This window comes from Meriones unguiculatus, chromosome 21 (genome assembly GCF_030254825.1).
Source record: "Meriones unguiculatus strain TT.TT164.6M chromosome 21, Bangor_MerUng_6.1, whole genome shotgun sequence".
Taxonomy (NCBI): domain Eukaryota; kingdom Metazoa; phylum Chordata; class Mammalia; order Rodentia; family Muridae; genus Meriones; species Meriones unguiculatus.
Window position 1 is genome coordinate 5,166,951 of NC_083368.1, and position 20,177 is coordinate 5,187,127.

The 20,177-nt window shown below is 45.2% G+C and overlaps 1 protein-coding gene across 1 annotated transcript; it reads left to right on the plus strand.

Moving 5' to 3' along the window:
- Positions 1-11,640: 11,640 nt before the first annotated feature.
- Positions 11,641-19,096, plus strand: LOC132649772 (uncharacterized). Its single transcript, XM_060374204.1, is given in 4 exon segments — positions 11,641-13,287; positions 13,290-15,600; positions 15,699-16,860; positions 17,049-19,096. Coding segments are annotated over 4 exon segments (6,879 nt in total). The 3' UTR covers positions 18,808-19,096.
- The last annotated feature ends 1,081 nt before the right edge of the window (positions 19,097-20,177 follow it).

The following is a 20,177-nucleotide window of genomic DNA, read 5'->3' on the forward strand; positions in this document are numbered from 1 at the left end:
GATTATTTCAATCTTCTTGTATCTGTTGAGGCTCGCTTTGTGACCCACTATGTGGTCTATTTTGGAGAAGGTTCCATGAGGTGCTGAGAAGAAAGTAAATTCTTTTGTGTTTGGGTGTAAAGTTCTGTAAATGTCTGTTAGGTCCATTTGATTCATGACCTCTGTCAGAGACATTGTTTCTTTGTTTAATTTCTGTTTGGTTGACCTGTCCTTTGTTGAGAGTGGGGTGTTGAAGTCTCCCACTATTAATGTGTGTGGATCTATATGTGCTTTAAATTTTATCAATGTTTCTTTCACAAATGTGGGTGCCCTTGTATTTGGGGCATAGATGTTCAGGATTGTGATGTCTTCCTGGTGGAATTTTCCCTTGATGAGTATGAAGTGTCCTTCTCCATCTCTTTTGATTAATTTTGGTTGAAAGTCTATTTTATCAGATATTAGAATGGCTACTCCTGCTTGCTTCTTGGGTCCGTTTGCTTGGAAAGTCGTCTTCCAACCCTTTACCCTCAGGTAATGTCTATCTTTGTGTCTTAGGTGTGTTTCTTGTATGCAACAGATTGCTGGGTTTTGTTTACGTATCCATTCTGTTAATCTGTGTCTTTTTATTGGAGAGTTGAGTCCATTGATGTTGAGAGAGATTAATGACCAGTGGCTGTTAGATCTCTTGATTTTGATGTTGGCTGTGCTCATCAGGTTGTGTGCTTGGTTGCTTTTTGTTTTACTGAAGTGAGGTTATTTATTTCCTGTGTTTTCTTGAATGTAGCTAGCTTTCTTGGGTTGTATTTTCCCTTCCAGTGTCTTCTGTAATGCTGGATTTGTTTGTAGGTATTGTTGAAATTTGTTTTTGTCATTGAATATCTTGTTTTCTTCGTCTATGAGGACTGAGAGTTTTGCTGGGTATAGTAGCCTGGGCTGACATCTATGTTCTCTTAGGGTCTGCATGATATCCGTCCAGGCTGTTCTGGCTTTCATAGTCTCTGTTGAAAAGTCAGGTGTGATTCTAATGGGTTTGCCATTATATGTTACTTGGCCTTTTTCTCTTGCAGCTTTTAGTATTTTTTCTTTTTTCTGTATACTTATAGTTTTGATTATTATGTGGTGGGAGTATTTTCTTTTCTGGTCTAATTTATTGGGTGTTCTATAGGCCTCTTGTATTCTTATTGGCCTCTCCTTTAAGTTGGGGTAATTTTCTTCAATGATTTTGTTGAAGATATTTTCTGGGCCTTGGTGCAGGGAATCTTCTTTTTCCTCTATTCCTATTATTCTTAGGTTTTGTCTTTTTATGTTGTCTTGAATTTCTTGGACGGTCTGTGTCGGGAATTTTTTAGATTTAACATTTTCTTTGACAGATACATCTATTTCTTCCATTGTATCTTCCACACCTGAGATTCTTTCTTCCATTTCTTGTAGCCTATTGGTAATGCTAACCTCTGTAGTTCCTGCTTTCTTCCCCAAGTTCTTTCTCTCCACAATTTCTTCCATTTGTGTTTTTTTTTAATTTTTCCAATTCTATCTTCAGGTCTTGAGCTATTTTCTTCGTTTCCTTCACCTGTCTGACTGTATTTTCATGTTTTTCTGTCAATTCCTTCAGCTGTTTGTTTGAGCAATCCACTGTTTCTTTTATTTCATTCAGTGATTTAAGCATTTCCTCTCTAAAGGCCACAGACTGTTTGGCTGCAGCTTCCTCTATTTCTTTTCGTATTTTATTTGCTTCCTGTGTTATCTTCCTCATGAGCGTAGATGTTAGGTCATCTCCTTGAGTTTCAATTATGCTGGGGTGTCTAGGGCTATTTGCCCCTGGTTAAATGGGTTCTGGGGATACCATATTGCTCTGGATTTTGTTGGTTGAACTTTTACGCTGTCCTCTACCCATTGGGCGATCTTAGTTTTTTGAAGTTAGTTTCTGGTTGTTCCTGGAGTCTCGTAGTGGAGAGAATCTCTTTGGCAGGAAGATTTTTTTTTCCTGAAGGAAGCCTTCTCAGCTTTTTCGGTATAGTCACTGGATGGCCAGTGTTTTTCAGGAGTTGCTACAGCTTACCTCAGGCATAGAGACCTGGGCGGTAACTGTGGTCCTGATTAGTCAAGACGGCTCTCCTCTCACCGGGAGAAGTCCTGGAGACAGCTGCCCTCCTTCTGGGTTTCTTGCTGTAAATTAAGTGATCAGCTAACCTGTGTGTTCCGTGGTTTGGTCGGTTTTGTTAGGGATAACTGGATAACTACGCCCCTTGGAGTAGTATCTCGGGGTTGATCTCAGGGTTTCCGGTCTTTTGTAGGTCTGAGGTTGGGGCTCTGTGCCCTAGAACCCAAGAGGTAATCTGTGGCGGGTGAGTACTGCTCTCCTGGTAACAGCAGGCTATATGGGGCACAGCAGTTCCCTGGATTGGGTCATTCTGTGGCACCTTTTCTGGGGACATACTGGGTTGCCTAAGTCTGTCCCCTTTGCTTAGTTCCTTGTTCCTTGTGAGGGTTTCTCCAGACAGTGACTCTAAGACTCTGGTGTCTTGGGGCAAACAGTTCTGTCTGTAAGGAGTAGTTGGTACAAAGCAGGCCTCTGGGCTGGTGGAGCTTGCGTCTGCCTGCTATTCTGAGGGGGCTGGGTTCCCAATAACTCTGTGCTCCCTGCTTGGGCCCGGATCTGTGATGGCTGGCCGTACTCGCTTGTTTGCGATCTGCGGTCTGTTAGACTTTCCCCAGGCACAGCCTAGGTGACCCCAGCAGCACGGTTTCTTCTTTCCCTGTGGGGCCCTCTCCGGGCATGGGTTCCCAGTTCCTGTTGCACTGGGGCGCAGCTCGTCTGTACCGGTGACCTGGGCGCGCAGCTCTCAGCGTGGCGGGATATCAGTTGCTATGGCGGCGGGTACCTGCGGTCTGTGAGACCTTCTAGGGAAAGACTGGGTGACCCGTGATCAGACTCACAAATTTGCTTCCCCGTGAGGTTTTCTTGCGACTGGGACTCCCAGTCTCAGGCACCCTTGTGCCCACCAATCAGCCTGGGAAACACGATCGCTGCAGTTTTAGGGCCCAGCGTTCAGTCTCCTCGTCGTTGCATGGAGAGTGCTGTCCTGCTTCTCAGACACAGTGCTCTCCCGGCGCCACCATCTTGGCTCCCCCCGCTTTTTAACTTCTTTAGTTCTTTATATATACTGGATATTAGCACTCTGTCAGATATAGGGTTGGTGAAGATCCTTTCCCAATCTGTAGGTAGTTGTTTTGTTCTGACGATAGTGTCCTTTGCTTTAGAGAAGCTTTTCAGTTTCATGATGTCCCATTTATTAATTGTTGCTCTTAGAGCCTGTGCTGTTGCTGTTCTGTTCAGGAAGTTGTCTCCTGTGCCAATGAGTTCCAGGCTGTTCCCCACTTTTTCTTCTTTTTTTTTTTTTTTTTTTTTTAAATAATTTATTTAATTTTTATTTTATGTGCATTAAGGTAAAGGTGTCAGATCTGTTACAGACAGTTGTGAGCTGTCATGTGGGTACTAGGAATTGAACCCAGGTCCTTTGGAAGAGCAGACAGCACTCTTAACCACTGAGCCAGCTCTCCAGCCCCTCACTTTTTCTTCTAACAGGTTTAGTGTATCTGGTTTTATATTGAGGCCTTTGATCCACCTGGACTTTAGTTTTGTCCAGAATGATAAATATGGATCTATTTTCATTTTTCTACATGTAGACATCCAGTTAGACCAGCACCATTTGTTGAAGATGCTATCTTTTTTCTATTGAATGGTTTTGGCATCTTTGTCAAAAATCAGGTGTTCATAAGTGTGGGTTTATTTCTGGATCTTCTATTTGATTCCATTGATCCACCATTCTGTTTCTATGCCAGTACCATGCAGTTTTTATTACTGTTGCTCTGAAGTACAGCTTGAAATCAGGGATGGAGATACCTCCAGAAGATCTTTTATTGTAGAAGATTGTTTTAACAATTCTGGGTTTCTTGTTATTCCATATGAAGTTGAGAATTTTTCTGTCAAGGTCTGTAAAGAATTGATGGGAATTGCATTGAATCTGTAGATTGCTTTTGGTAAGATGGCCATTTTCACTATGTGAATCCTGCCAAGCCATGAGCATGGGAGATCTTTCCATCTTCTGATATCTTCTTCTAATTCTTTCTTCAGAGACTTGAATTTTTTTTTCATACAAGTCATTGACTTGCTTGGTCAAGGTCACACAAAGGTACTTTATGTCTTTTGTGGCAATTGTGAAAGGTGTTGTTTCCCTAATTTCTTTCTCAGCCCTTTTGTCTTTTGTATACAGGAGGGCTTCTGATTTTTTTTTTAGTTGATTTTGTATCCATCCCCTTTGCTGAAGGTGTTATCAGCTGAAGGAGTTCCCTGGTAGAATTTTTCGGGTCACTTAAGTATACTGTCATATCATCTGCAAATAGTGATACTTTGACTTCTTCCTTTCCAATTTTATCTCCTTGGTCTCCTTCAATTGTCTTATTGCTCTAGCTAGGACTTCAAGAGCTATGTTGAAGAGATATGGAGAGAGTGGGTAGCCTTGCCTTAGCCCTTATTTCAGTGGGATTGCTTTAAGTTTCTCTCCGTTTAGTTTGATGTAGAAGGTGTGTGCCTCGTATCCCTGATCTCTCCAATACTTTAAACATGAATGGATGTTATATTTTGTCAAATGCTTTTTCAGCATCTAGGGAGATTATCATGTGGTTTTTTTTCTTTCAGGTTGTTAATATGGTGGATCACATTGATGGATTTCCGTATATTGAACCACTCCTGCATACTTGGGATCAAGCCTACTTGGTCATGGTGGATGATATCATTGGTGTGTTCTTCTATTCAGCTTGCAAGTATTTTGTTGAGTATTTTTGCATCAATATTCATAAGGGAGATTGGCCTGAAATTGTCTTTTTTGGTTAGGTCTTTGTGAGGTTTAGGTACCAAGGTGACTGTGGCTTCATAGAATGAGTTTGGTAGTGTTCCTTCTGTTTCTATCTTATGGAATAGTTTGAAAAGTATTGGTGTTAGCTCTTCTTTGAAGGTCTGGTAGAATTCTGTGCTGAAACCATCTGGTCCTGGGTGTTGTTTTTTTTTGTATGGTAGACTTTTGATGACTGCTTCTATTTTCTTAGGGGATATAGGACTATTTAATTGATTTAACTGGTCCTGATTCAGCTTTGGTAAGTGGAATCGATCTAGAAAATTGTCCATTCCATTTAGATTTTCAAATTTTGTGACATGTAGACTTTTGAAGTAAGTCCTAATTATTGTTTGGATTTCCTCAGTGTCAGTAGTTATGTTCCCCTTTTCATTTCTGATTTTGTTGATTTGGATAGTGTCTCTTTGCCTTTTAGTTAGTTTGGCTAAGGGTTTGTCTATCTTGTTGATTTTCTCAAAGAACCAGCTCTTGGTTTCATTGATTCTTTGAATAGTTTATCGATTTCAGCCCTGAGTTTGATCATTTCTAGCTTTCTACTCCTCTTTGGCGTGTCTGCTTCTTTTTTTCCTAGGGCTTTTAGGTGAGCCATTAAGTTGCTTGCATGCGGTGTTTCGAATTTCTTCTTGAAGGCACTTATTGCTATGAACTTCCTTCTTAGCACTGTTTTCATTGTGTCCCATAAGTTTGGGTATGTTGTGCCTTCATTTTCATTGAACACTAGAAAGTCTTTAATTTCTTTGTTTTTTCTTTGATCCAGTGGTCCTTGAAAAGGGAGTTGTTTAGTTTCCATGAGTTTGTAGGCCTTCTCTTGTTTCTGTTGTTATTGGGTTCCAGCTTTAATCCAAGGTGTTCTGATAAGATTGATGGAGTTATTTCAATATTCTTATATCTGTTGAGGCTTGTTTTGTGACTGAGTATATGTCAGTTTTGGAAAAGTTTCCATGGGCTACTGAGAAGAAAGTATAGTCTCTTATGTTTGAGTGAAATGTTTGGTAGATATCTGTTAGGTCCATTTGATTCATGACATCTGTTAGATTTTTTTTTCTCCATTTAATTTATGTCTTAATGATCAGGAGAGAGTGGGGTGTTGAAGTCTCCCACTCTTAATGTGTGGGGTTCAATTCATGATTTAAACTTTAGTAATGTTCCTTTTACACGTAAGGGTGCCCTTGCATTTGGGGCATAGATTTTCATAATTGAGACATTATCTTGGTGGATTTTTCCTTTGATGAGTACGAAGTGTTCTTCTCCATCTCTTTTGATTATTTTGGTTGAATGTCTATTTTGTTAGATACTAGAATGGTTACTCCAGCTTGCTTTTTGGGCACTTTTTTATAGACCTTTCCTTTGAGGTAATGTCTATCTTTATTGCTGAGGTATGTCTCTTGTATGCAGCAGAAAGATGGGTCCTGTTTTCGTATCTATTCTGTTAGCCTGTGTCTTTTTATTGGGGAGTTGATGCCATTGATGTTGAGAGATATTAATGACCAGTGGTTGTTACTTCCTGTTATTTTGATGTCGCTGCTGTAGGGTTATTTATTTTCCTGGATGTATTTGACCTACTTGGGTTGTAGTTTTCCTTTAAGTATCTTCTGCAGGGCTGGATTTGTGGATAGGTAATGTTGAAATTTGTTTTTGTCATAGAATATCTTGTTTTCTCTCTCTATGGTCATTAAAAGTTTTGCTGGGTATAGCAGTGGGGGTTGACATCTATGGTCTCTTAGTGTCTGTAAGAGCTTTTGATGAGAGATCAGGTGTAATTCTGATCAGTTTGCCTTTAAATGTGACTTAGCTTTTTCCCCTTGCAGCTTTTAATACTGTTTTTGTTCTGTATATTTAGTGTTTTGATTGTTATGTGGAGGGGTGATTTTTTTTTTTTGGTTCAATCTATATGCTGTTCTGTAAGCTTCTTGTATGTTTATGGGCCTCTCTTTCTTTAGGTAGGGGAACTTTTCTATCGTTTTGTTGAAAATCTTTTCTGTGCCTTGGAGCTAAGAGTCTTCTTCTTCCATTTCTATTATGCTTAGATTTGGTCTTTTCTTAGTGTCCCAGATTTCTTGGATGTTTTGTGTCAGGAGCTTTTTAGACTTAACAGGTTTTTTTTTGACTGATGTATTGATTTCTTTTTTTAATTTAATTTTATTTTATCAATTAAATTTTATTTACTTTGTATCCCCCATAAGCCCCTCCCTCCTCCCCTCTCAGTCCTACCCTTCCTCCCCTTTCTTCACATATGCCTCTCCCCAAGTCCACTGATAAGGGAGGTCCTCCTCTCCTTCTGATTTTAGTCTATCAGATCTCATCAGGAGTGGCTGCATTGTCATCTTCTGAGGCTGCTCCCAACTCAGGGGAAGGTGATCAAAGAGCAGGCCAATCAGATTATGTCAGAGGCAGTCCCTCTTCCCATTACTATGTAAGCCACTTGGACACTAAACTGCCATGGGCTACATCTGTGCAGGGGTTCTAGGTTATCTCCATGCCTGGTACTTGGTTGGAGCTACCTATGAGTTTTCTTTTCCATCTCTTGTATTCTATTGGTGATGCTTGTGTCCTCAGTTCCTGTTCTCTTCCCTGGCTTTCCCATCTCTAGATGTGCCTTTTAGTGCTTATAGTTCCATTTTTTTTAGGTCTTGAACACTTTTATTCATTTCCTTTCCTGATTGATTTTAGTGTCCTGTATTTCTTTAATTTCTTTAAAGGATTTGTTCAGTTCTTTCACCTACTTGTTTGTACTTTTCCTTGCCACTTTGAGAGCTTTATTTTCCTCCTTTTAGGCCTCTATAATTTTTATAACATCAGAAAATATTTTCCTTGTACTTCAGATGTAATTATATCTCTAGGACTTGCTCGGGTAGGACCACTGGTTTCTGGTGGTGTAATATGACCCTGAGTCTTGTTGTTTGTATTCTTAAAGTGGCTTCTAGCCATATGGTTGACTCTTCTATTATCCAGCCTGGTGGTCACTCTCTGCTGGGTTCACTGTTTGTGACCCAAGTGGACCAGGCAGATGGGGTACAGACAGAAAGATCTCCAAGCTGAAAGCTTTTCCAGTGCCACACAGGCCTTCTTGGGATGTGTGACAATGGGGCTTGGGTCCTGCACCAGTTCACCTCTGCTGTGCTCTGTGTCCATGACCAAAGTGGGCCAGCCAGGTGGGGAGTAGACAGAGAGATCTCTAAGCCAAATGCTGGTCAGTGTCACACAGGCCTCCTTGGGATGGGAGACAATGGGACTTGGGTTCCATGTACAGCTCACCTCTGCTGTGTATGCTGTCTCTACTGGGTTCACTATTTATGACCCAGCTGGGCTAGGCAGATGGGGAGCAGGCAAATGGGCTCCAAATCAAAAGGTTGTCTGGCACCATACGGGCCTCCTCCAAATGGGAGGCATTGGTGCTTGGGTGCTGCGGTAGATCACCTCCACTGGCCTCATTTTCTGTGACCCAGGTGGCCCAGGCAGCTGGAGAACAGGCAGAAAGATCTCCAGGCTGAAAGCTGCTCAGGCATCCCACAGGTCTGCTCAGGATGGGGGATAATAGGGCTAGGGTTCTATGGCTAGCTTACCTCCCCTGGGCTTGGTATCTCAAATACTTTTCTTCTTATTTAAATTTAATATGCTTCCATTTTATTCTGAAATATTTCTTCTAGTTTCACAAAAATACATCTTCCCAATCCATTGAGGCTCTTTTTTTTCCACCTCATATTAAAATATCCAACTATAGTTTACTTATTTTTTCATTAAATAGATCAGTGTTAAAAGGTATTAGCAAAACCACAGTAAGCCTTGACTGCCACACAACCTTGGAAACCACTTTTTTTTTTTTGTGAAAAGATGAACAAATAAACACACAGGATAATTTCAGAGTTATATGTATCATACAAACAAAATAAGTGAGATCTTGTTATAAAATCATATTAACAAGGTTAGGAAGAAGTTACCCTGAGATGCTGTCCTGGGAGCTCAGTGGGGTGAAGCAGCAATGCCCCAGAAGAAGGGTACTGTTAGAAGAGTCAACACAGGTGGGAAAGCAGAGGGAGAGACAATGCTTGCTGTGGCTGAATCAAGGAGAAAAAAAAGAAGCAGATAAGATCAGCAAAAGACCAGACCAGTCCAACAAAACAAAGTTTGCAGAGAGGAAGTGTAGCTTTTCTTCTGACTGCAGTGAGAGTCCATGTTTCCAAGCCTCCATCGCTTACTGCAGAAGATGGTAGATTTAACCACAGTGATGTTGATGGGCTTTTTGAAGTATCTTCAGACTTTCTCTCTGGTGCAGTTATTTTTCCTTGACACCCCGACTCTGCTCATTTGGGACTAAAGAGATACTTTTCCTCAGCTATGCGTGGTATGATATAGCACAGGATGCTTAGTCTACGAGGCAAAGTAGGGAATGGTAGGTTTTGAGGAGTTTGTATTTCTCTATATTTAAGAGAATAAAATATTGCATTCCCTTAGCATGTGACTTATAGAAGAGCTGCCATTATTTTATATATTATAAAGAAAGAAATGTTCCCAACTGAGCTATGACACAAGGTTTCAATATAATATAAAAAAAGTTCATGTTCATTGGAAGGTTGCTTTTATCATTATTTAGACAAAAGTTTTGTTTTCAGTTTTGTCTATATTCAATAAATTTTAATTGGAAGTCTGAGACATAAAGTAATCTTTATAAAGAAATTCAAATCAGAAATAAATATCATTTTGTGTGATATAAATAAAGAATAGAACTCTATTGAAATAGGCTTAAAATATGTAGAGCTGCTGGAGAGATGGCTCAGTGGTTAAAAGCACTGTCTGCTCTTCCAAAGGACCTGGGTTCAATTCCCAGCACCCACATGGCAGCTCACAATTCCAAGGGCTCTGACATCTTCATACTAATGCAAATAAAATGAAATTAAATAAATTATTAAAAAGGAAAAACGACAAGAAACAGAAAAGGAGAGGATGAGGCACGGCAGAGGGGAGGTGAGGAGCAGGGCCTGAGAGGAGGGGAGGGAAAGTGAGGTCTGGATATAAGGAAAATAATTTTGAAAAAGAGAAAAAAAATATGTAGCACTTTTCCCACTTTGTGCATTCAAACCAATGGCATTCCAGATGACCTCTGGCCAACAAGAGTGGAAGAAATCACCATTTGTAAGATATATCTTGACTTAAGTGCTGTTAAAAGATAATGAAGATTTATCTTTTGTAACTGGTGGCATGACACAGTGGCAATGAGACAATGTCTTCTTAACAAAAATAAGGATTATTTGATCTATAAATGAATTTCATATTATATGATCTATAAAAGAGTTCCATATTTGATCATTTGTTCATCCTGTTTTTTAGAAAGTAAAGAGTCTTGGAAATTTCTACTAAAGTTCAGATTCCCGAAATCCCCATGGTCAAAATCAACCTAGCACCAGGCTTCTCTCTCTCTCTGTCTCTTACACACATGCACACACACATAAATAAAATGGATATATTCAGCAGTAAGGGCTGAGGGGAGGGTGAGTAATGCTTTGAATGCTTCAACAAGGAGGGAAGGCTTTTGAGGATTACTCATTGAGGTTCATTTGATTTTTTTTCATTTATTCAGAGGGTAAAATTGGTATACATGTATGTGGAATTTATGAGGAAACATAATCTGGAGGAATTCTCAAACAACTAAATGTTGTTTGTGATATTTGTGTCATCAGTAAGATTGTAGTTGACACTAAGTTGTCTCTTATTCAGGGTGATCTAACAAGAATGACATATAAATGCAAACTGCTGCAGAAATCCATTCCAATCTTAAGAACCCATGTTGCTACAACATGGTAGATCACTTCCTTATATCTTTATATGAAAGAATAAAGTCCTAGAATAATGCTGACCCTGCTCACAATCTGCCTTCCTGCCTTCCCGGTTCCGGATACGTGACCCTGCTCACAATCTGCCTTCCCGCCTTCCCTGTTCTGGGTACGTGACTTAACTACGGCTTTGTTCAAACCACCCAATCAGACCCCTGTAACTATGCTTCTCGCTTCTGTAACCGCGCTTCCTGCTCCTGAGCCCTATAAAAACCTGTCACCCCAACCGAGAGGCGCGCAAGTCTTCCGAGAGACTTTGTCGCCCCGGGTACCCGTGTACTCAATAAAACCTCTTGCTGGTTGCATCCGAACAACTGGACTCGTTGATCTTTGGGTACGGGGTCTCCCTGACGGAAGACAACCTTCGGGGGGTCTTGCATTTGGGGGCTCATCCGGGATTTGAGACCCCTGCCCAGGGACCACCAACCCAGCCTCGGGAGGTAAGACTGCCGGCTTCCTATTCTGTGAGTCTTGTGTATCGTTGTGTTAAACGGTCTGTCTTTGTGTGAGTTCGTTTCCAGGGGGTTCGAGTCCCCCTGTGGTCTGGACTTGGCCAGGTCATCTGTATCAGACGGAAACTAGAAGGAGCCGACGGGTTCGTACTTCTTTTCCGTGCCTCCTGGGAGACGTCTTAGGAGTGCCTGGTAGGGGAATCATTTGCTTCCCCGGCTGAAAGGTAACCCTTCTTGGGTTCCCTCCTGTCTGGAAACACGAGCCGAGTGGGACTCTTTGGGGCGACGCCCCTGAGAGAAGGCTACGTGCTTCATCTGGGAGACGGAGGAACCGGACCTCCGATACGGTCTCCATCTGAATTTTTGTGTTCGCTTTGGCGCCGATCTCGTACCGCGCGGTTTGTGTTGTCTTCTGTCTGCCTGATCTTTGTCATAAGTGTAGTGAGTGTTGTTTGTCTGTCTACCAACATGGGACAAACTATCACCACCCCCAAAAGTTTAACTTTGCAGCACTTCAAGGAAGTCCGTGACATCGCCCACAATCTCTCGGTGGAAGTGCGGAAAGGAAAGTGGGACATCTTCTGCTCATCTGAATGGCCCACCTTTGACGTGGGCTGGCCACGAGATGGCACCTTTAACCTAGATATTATTTTGCAGGTGAAGGCCAAAGTCATGAATCCTGGGCCCCATGGGCATCCAGACCAAGTCTCTTATATCATCACGTGGGAATCTCTGGTCAAGGACCCCCCACCGTGGGTGAAGCCCTTCTTGCCTCCCCCTTGCCCAAAACCCACTCATTCTGCCCCCCCTCTCCCGCCTCCATTAGTTCCTACCCCAGTTAACTCCACCCTTTACCCAGTCCTTATGAAACCTACTCCAGAAAAGGACCCTAGCCACAAGAAGACACCCCCAGTCCTGCCGGCGGATGATGGCCCTCTACTGGACCTGATGACCGAACAACCCTCTCCTTACAGGGGCCCAAACCCGGCACAGGAACCAGGGGAGGCAACCGCCAGAGGGGGACCCCAGGGAGAGCCCCCCTCGTCCCCGGTGGCGGGACGCTTAAGGGGAAGACGAGAAGTCACTCCCGACTCCACATCCCAGGCCCTACCGCTACGGATGGGGCCTGACAGCCAGCTCCAATATTGGCCCTTTTCTGCGTCTGATTTATATAATTGGAAAAATAATAACCCTGCTTTTTCGAAGAATCCCTCTAGGCTCACTGCATTGATCGAGTCTATTTTAGTGACTCACCAGCCCACCTGGGATGATTGCCAACAGCTGCTCCAGACGCTGCTGACCACTGAGGAAAAGCAGCGGGTTGTCATAGAGGCACGTAAAAATGTTCCAGGAGACGATGGACAACCCACCCAGCTGCCACACAGAATAGATGCGGCTTTTCCCTTGGAGCGACCGGATTGGGACTTCTCCACTGAGCGCGGTAGGGAACGCCTACGTCAATATCGCCAGTTGCTCATGGCGGGTCTCCGTGGGGCCGCAAAGCGCCCAACTAATTTGGCCCAGGTTAAATTAGTGACTCAAAAGTCTGAAGAATCTCCCTCTGCCTTCCTAGAACGCCTCAAGGAGGCATACCGTGTGTATACTCCCTACGATCCAGATAGTCCGGATCAGGCAACTAACTTAGCCATGTCTTTCATTTGGCAGTCAGCCCCAGATATTAGACGGAAGTTAGAAAGACTTGACAATTTAAGAGAGAATACAGTGCAGGATTTGCTGAAGGAGGCAGAGCGGATTTATAACAAGAGAGAGACACAGGAAGAAAGGGACGAAAGGCTGAAGAGAGAGGCAGAAGAAAGGGAGAATGTCAGGGAGCGGAAGAGAAATAAAGAGTTTAGCAGGTTGTTGGCCACTGTAGTGACAGAACAAAGGCAGAGTAGACAGGACCTGGGAGGCCGTAGGGGTCCCCGACTGGACAAGGATCAATGCGCCTACTGCAAGGAAAGAGGGCATTGGGCCCGAGACTGTTCCAAGAAGCCAAAGGGCCACCAAAAGGGACCTCAAAGACCCAAGCCTCAGACCAATTTGCTCAATCTGGAAGACTAGGGGTGTCGGGGTCAGGAGCCTCCCCCTGAACCCAGGATAACTCTTAACGTGGGGGGGGGCAGCCTGTCACCTTCCTGGTGGACACCGGAGCCCAACATTCGGTACTCACCACCTCACCGGGACCCCTAACTGACAAATCAGCATGGGTTCAAGGAGCAACCGGAGGAAAGAGGTACCGTTGGACTACCGAGAGGAAGGTACAACTTGCCACCGGTAAGGTAACTCACTCCTTTTTGCACGTCCCTGATTGTCCCTACCCCCTGCTGGGGAGAGACCTACTTATGAAACTTAGGGCACAAATCCACTTTGAGGGGACTAAAGCCCATATTACCGGGCCGCAGGGACAGCCCTTGCATGTGCTAACCATGCACTTACAAGATGAGTACCGGCTCCACGAGCCTGAGAAACCTGAGTCGCAGGATGTGACTAGTTGGCTAGAGAAATTTCCCCTGGCTTGGGTGGAGACTGGAGGAATGGGTCTCGCCATTCACCAACCGCCCTTGGTGATTGCTCTAAAGGCATCTGTGACTCCTGTCTCTATCAAACAATATCCAATGTCACATGAGGCCTACCAGGGAATCAGACCCCACATTCAGAGACTTTTAGATCAGGGCATATTGGTACCGTGCCAATCTCCTTGGAATACGCCTCTCCTTCCAGTCAAAAAGCCAGGAACAGGAGATTATCGCCCAGTACAGGACTTAAGGGAAGTCAACAAAAGAGTGGAGGACATACACCCCACAGTCCCCAACCCATACAATCTGTTGACTGGGCTTCCCCCGAGATATGTTTGGTATACAGTCCTGGACCTCAAGGATGCTTTCTTCTGTTTGAGGCTCCACCCAAAGAGCCAATCTCTTTTTGCCTTTGAGTGGAAGGATCCAGAGCTGGGAATATTGGGCCAGCTTACTTGGACAAGATTACCACAGGGGTTCAAAAACAGCCCCACCCTTTTCGATGAAGCTCTACACCGGGACTTGGCTGACTTCAGGGTCCATCACCCTACCCTAATTTTACTCCAGTATGTGGATGACCTCCTCCTGGCTGCAGAAACTGAGAAAGAATGTAAGGAGGGAACAGAGGCCCTTTTGAGAACTTTAGAAATTCTAGGATACAGGGCCTCAGCCAAAAAGGCCCAGATTTTCCAAAGACAAGTTACTTATTTGGGATACCAGATCAAAAATGGGCAAAGGTGGCTGACCGAGGCACGGAAACAGACAATTTTGGGAATTCCAGAACCCAAAAATCCGAGGCAGTTAAGAGAGTTCCTAGGTACGGCGGGGTTTTGCCGCCTCTGGATCCCGGGGTTTGCAGAGATGGCCGCACCACTCTACCCCCTTACCAAACAAGGGACTCTCTTCACTTGGGGGGATGAACAACAGAGGGCCTACGCATCAATAAAAGAGGCCCTGCTAACTTCCCCTGCATTAGGATTGCCGGATTTAAACAAGCCCTTTGAGTTGTTCGTGGACGAGAGACAAGGGTATGCTAGAGGAGTCCTAACTCAAAAACTTGGACCTTGGAGGCGTCCGGTTGCCTACCTGTCTAAGAAACTCGACCCAGTGGCCTCAGGTTGGCCCCCTTGCCTACGGATGGTGGCTGCGATCGCCCTCTTGCTCAAGGACTCTGGCAAACTGACTATGGGGCAGCCGGTAACTATCCTGGCTCCACATGCAGTTGAGGCCCTGGTAAAACAACCTCCGGGCCGATGGCTCTCTAATGCCCGCATGACTCATTACCAGGCTCTGTTACTAGACACTGAGAGAGTGCAATTTGGTCCTGTGGTAGCCCTCAACCCAGCAACGCTGCTTCCCCTACCAGAAGGTCCAGAAGTTCATGATTGTCTCCAGATACTTACAGAGGTACATGGCACCCGACCTGACCTAACTGACCAACCCCTTTCGGAGGCTGACTTCACCTGGTTCACCGACGGGAGCAGTTTCCTGGACAACGGAGAGCGGAGAGCAGGGGCTGCGGTCACCACCGAAACTGAGGTAATTTGGGCCAAGGCCCTACCACCTGGAACCTCAGCGCAACGGGCCGAACTCATCGCCCTGACCCAAGCCCTCCGAATGGCGGAAGGTAAGAAGCTAAATGTCTATATAGACAGCCGTTATGCCTTTGCTACTGCTCATATCCATGGAGAAATATATCGAAGAAGGGGACTGCTTACCTCCGAAGGGAAAGAGATTAAAAATAAGATGGAGATATTGGCCTTGTTAGAGGCTTTGTTCTTACCCTCGAGGCTGAGCATTATTCATTGCCCAGGTCACCAAAAGGGGGACAGCTTGGAAGCCAGGGGCAACCGCTTGGCGGACATGACAGCCAGGGAAGTAGCGATGCAAGGAAATTCAGAGGCTCCCCGCCTCATGGCCATAGATCTGGCCATGGCAGAGGCCCACTCCGTCCAAATCCCTCCTTCCATTTCCATTATACTGAGGAGGACCAAAACCTCCTCAAAGGAATGGGGGCCGCATACAACCCCACAACAAGACTCTGGACTTTCAACGAGCGACCTGTGTGGCCCCTACAACAGACCCGGGACCTGATCAAGTATCTCCATCAACTGACCCATCTTAGCTTCAAAAAGATGAAAACCCTCCTGGACAGAGAGGAAAACGCCCACTATCTGCTAGGTAAAGATAAAATCCTACAAGAAGTAGCTGAAGAATGCACGGCATGTGCCCGAGTCAATGCAAGCCGTAACAAGATCGGTGCGGGGGTCAGGGTCCGAGGACACCGCCCTGGCACTCATTGGGAGATAGACTTCACCGAGGTGAAACCTGGACTCTATGGGTACCGGTACTTACTGGTATTTATAGACACTTTTTCTGGGTGGGCAGAAGCCTACCCTACTAAACATGAGACTGCCAGAGTTGTCACCAAGAAACTTTTAGAAGAAATCTTCCCTAGGTATGGAATGCCGCAAGTACTGGGCTCTGACAACGGGCCTGCCTTCGTCTCCCAGGTAAGTCAGTCAGTGGCCACATTGTTGGGGATTGATTGGAAATTACATTGTGCATACCGCCCCCAGAGCTCAGGGCAGGTAGAACGTATGAATAGAACTATTAAGGAGACTTTAACCAAATTAACGCTTGCAACTGGCGCTAAGGACTGGGTATCCCTCCTTCCCCTAGCGTTGTATAGGGCTCGAAACACTCCGGGCCTCCATGGGCTCACTCCTTTTGAGATCTTGTATGGCGCCCCGCCACCAGCTGCCCATTTCTTTGACTCTGGAATAGCCTCCTTTGCTGATACCCCCTCTCTTCAAGCTCATTTGCAGGCTCTACAGCTTGTGCAACGGGAGGTTTGGAAGCCTCTGGCGGCCGCGTATCGAGAGCAGCTAAGTCAACCTGCGGTCCCGCACAAATTCCAGATTGGAGACGTGGTTTGGGTACGGCGACACCAGACAAGGAACCTGGAACCACGCTGGAAAGGACCTTACACTGTTCTGCTGACGACACCCACAGCTCTGAAAGTAGACGGCATCACCGCCTGGGTCCATGCCTCCCACGTCAAGGCCGCCACCCCTGAGCAGCCGCCTGACGCCTCGGACTCGGGAACCCGATGGAAACTCCACCGCACTCAAAATCCTCTCAAGATAAGACTGACTCGGGGGGGGGGGTGAACCCTAATAGTCTTGCTTCTTACCCTGAGTATTACAACAACCCAGGCCTCTTCCCCGCACCAAATTTTTAACTATACCTGGATTATCGAAAATCAAGCTGGGGACATTGTTAACACCAGTTCCCAGGTTGGAGCCCAACCCCACTGGCCCAGTCTGGAGGTAGATCTCTGTGCCCTTGCTCTAGGGGCCAGCCCGACTGGGGAACCCCCGAGGTCGTGTACACTCCGGGGTCAAGCGCCCCCCAGCTAGAGGGCCGTCGCCCCATAGTTCCGGGCTGTCGCAACGGGATTGAGAGAGCAGACCTACATGGTCAGGCAGGGATCTATGTCTGTCCGGGAAGTCATAGGAACAAAAACCTCAACTATAAATGTGGGTGGGCAAATGACTACTTTTGTGCCTCTTGGTCCTGTGAAACTACGGGAGACACCTACTGGGCTCCCTCCTCCAATTGGGATTATATAATTATTAAGAGAAAAGATCGCCAGCCAGGGGCGACCCCCAATTATATCCCAGGTCAATTAAAGACAAAATGTGCCACCAGTAGCACTACAAAGGGGTGGTGTAATCCCCTGCTCATTCAGTTCACTGAGCAGGGAAAGAAAGCGCCCTGGACAACTAGCACCAGGGGTTTTGAATGGGGCATCAGGCTTTATATGCACGGATGGGATATGGGCCTTACCTTTAAACTCAAACTTAAAAAGACCTCACCCACAACTGCCTCTGTGGGACCCAACCCAGTCTTACAGGAGCCCTCTCTACCACGACCTCCACCCCGGCCAACATCACCCCCAAGTACTTCCGTTTCTTCCCCCAGCTCCGCTCGGTTAATTACAGGCCCCACAATGCAACCTCAGCGACCTGGGTCAGGAGGTAGGCTCCTCGATTTAATAGCAGGAGCCTACCAGGTGCTAAACCGCTCCGATCCCCACCTGACTCAAGAATGTTGGTTATGCCTGGTTTCTACCCCACCCTATTATGAGGGATTAGCTATAATGGGCAATTTCTCTAATCATACCACACCGCCAGCAACTTGCTATCCCTCTGTTCAGCATAAGCTAACCCTGTCAGAGGTATCCGGGCAAGGACTTTGTGTAGGGACCATACCTGCTGCCAGTCAGCCACTTTGTAATTTCACTGCCCCTCTTACCTCAGGAAGTTATTACCTGGCTGCCCCCAATAATACCTTGTGGGCCTGCAACACTGGCCTGACCCCTTGTATATCAGCCCAAGGCTGGAATGATAGTTCTGAATTTTGTATTTTAATCGAACTATGGCCTAAAATAGTTTACCATGAACCAGAAGAAGTTTATAGGCACTTTGAAAAAGGGACTCGATACCCTAGAGAACCTTTGTCTCTAACCCTGGCAATAATGCTGGGGGGACTAACGGTTGGGGGCATAGCTGCAGGGATTGGGACTGGGGCCACCGCCCTATCAGCGACCCATCAGTTCCTACAACTTCAACAAGCTATGCATGCCGATCTACAGGCGTTAGAAGAATCAGTAAGTGCCTTGGAGAAATCCTTGACCTCACTGTCTGAGGTAGTTCTACAGAACCGTAGAGGGCTAGATATCCTCTTTTTGCAAGAGGGAGGACTATGTGCGGCTCTAAAAGAGGAGTGCTGTTTCTATGCCGATCACACCGGACTAGTCAGAGACAATATGGCCAAACTTAGAGAGAGACTTAATCAGAGAGAAAAGCTCTTCAATGAAAGACAAAGTTGGTATGAAAGCTGGTTCAATAAGGCCCCCTGGTTCACCACTCTTGTTTCCTCTCTCATGGGCCCCTTAATTATAATTCTTTTAATTCTACTTTTCGGGCCTTGCATTCTAAATAGGTTAGTTCAGTTTATGAAGGACCGGCTCTCCGTCATACAGACGTTAGTGCTAACCCAGCAGTATCATCAACTCAAGCAGCTGGAGACGGAGATTGACTCTCCCTAGACCCACAGAATGAAGGATTCCATTCTAAGCTAGAAGAAAAATGGGGGAATGAAAGAATAAAGTCCTAGCATAATGCTGACCCTGCTCACAATCTGCCTTCCCGCCTTCCCAGTTCCGGATACGTGACCCTGCTCACAATCTGCCTTCCCGCCTTCCCGGTTCCGGATACGTGACCCTGCTCACAATCTGCCTTCCCGCCTTCCCTGTTCTGGGTACGTGACTTAACTACGGCTTTGTTCAAACCACCCAATCAAACCCCTGTAACTATGCTTCTCGCTTCTGTAACTGCGCTTCCTGCTCCCGAGCCCTATAAAAACCTGTCACCCCAACCGAGAGGTGCGCAAGTCTTCCGAGAGACTTTGTCGCCCCGGGTACCCGTGTACTCAATAAAACCTCTTGCTGGTTGCATCCGAACAACTGGACTCGTTGATCTTTGGGTACGGGGTCTCCCTGACGGAAGACAACCTTCGGGGGGTCTTGCATATAGATTTTGCATCCAAAGATTAAATATCTAAACTAAAATTGTTTTTGTTCAGGACTCATGCAGATTTCTCTGTCCCTCTCAATTCCATATAACTATTTGCCTAGCATTTACATTGTGCTTAGTATCATAAGTAATATATACAGCATTCAAAATATATATAATAATGGGGTTGGAGGATGGCTTGGCAGTTATAAGAGCATTTATCACTCTTCCAGAGATTTCAGGCTCAGTTCTCAGTAACCACATGTGCCGGAGCCAGCCAGCAGAGTCGAACGGTTCTTGAGTCGGGAGTGAGGATTAAAATTAATAAAAAAACACACAGCACAGAGGAGGCTTTTTAAAGAAGGTCCACAACAAAAAGCCGCCTTAGCAGCAACCTCAAGCCTCTAGCAGTAACTCTCCTAGCTGCAACTGCCCACCTGTCTTTTTATTGTAGAGTTTTTTAGCCAGAGTAGAAACATCTCAGAACAATGGGTTAATTTCCATGAGGAGCCTGAGGAAGAGGTGTGATGCTCACAAGCTATCCCACCTGCTCTCACAAACAAAAGGAGATGGACTTGCAAATTCTATCCTGACTTAGTAAAGGCCTGGTAAAAGCAGTCTCTCCGCTGAGATTTAAATATCAAAGCAGCTGCTGGAGGTACCGCTCCCAACACACATGGCTATAACTCCAGTTTCAGGGGATCTGAGTCCTCTTCTGGCCTCTGAGACATCCTACACTGCACACATATGGCACATGTAAACTTACACATGCATATACATATAAATAATAAAAATACATAATCTTTGAAACACACATAAAAGCTGTGAGCAAGCCTTATACCATTTTATACAAGGGAGTCAAGCAGCTCTAGTACCTACAAGAGTTCTCAGAAAAGTTGAGAAA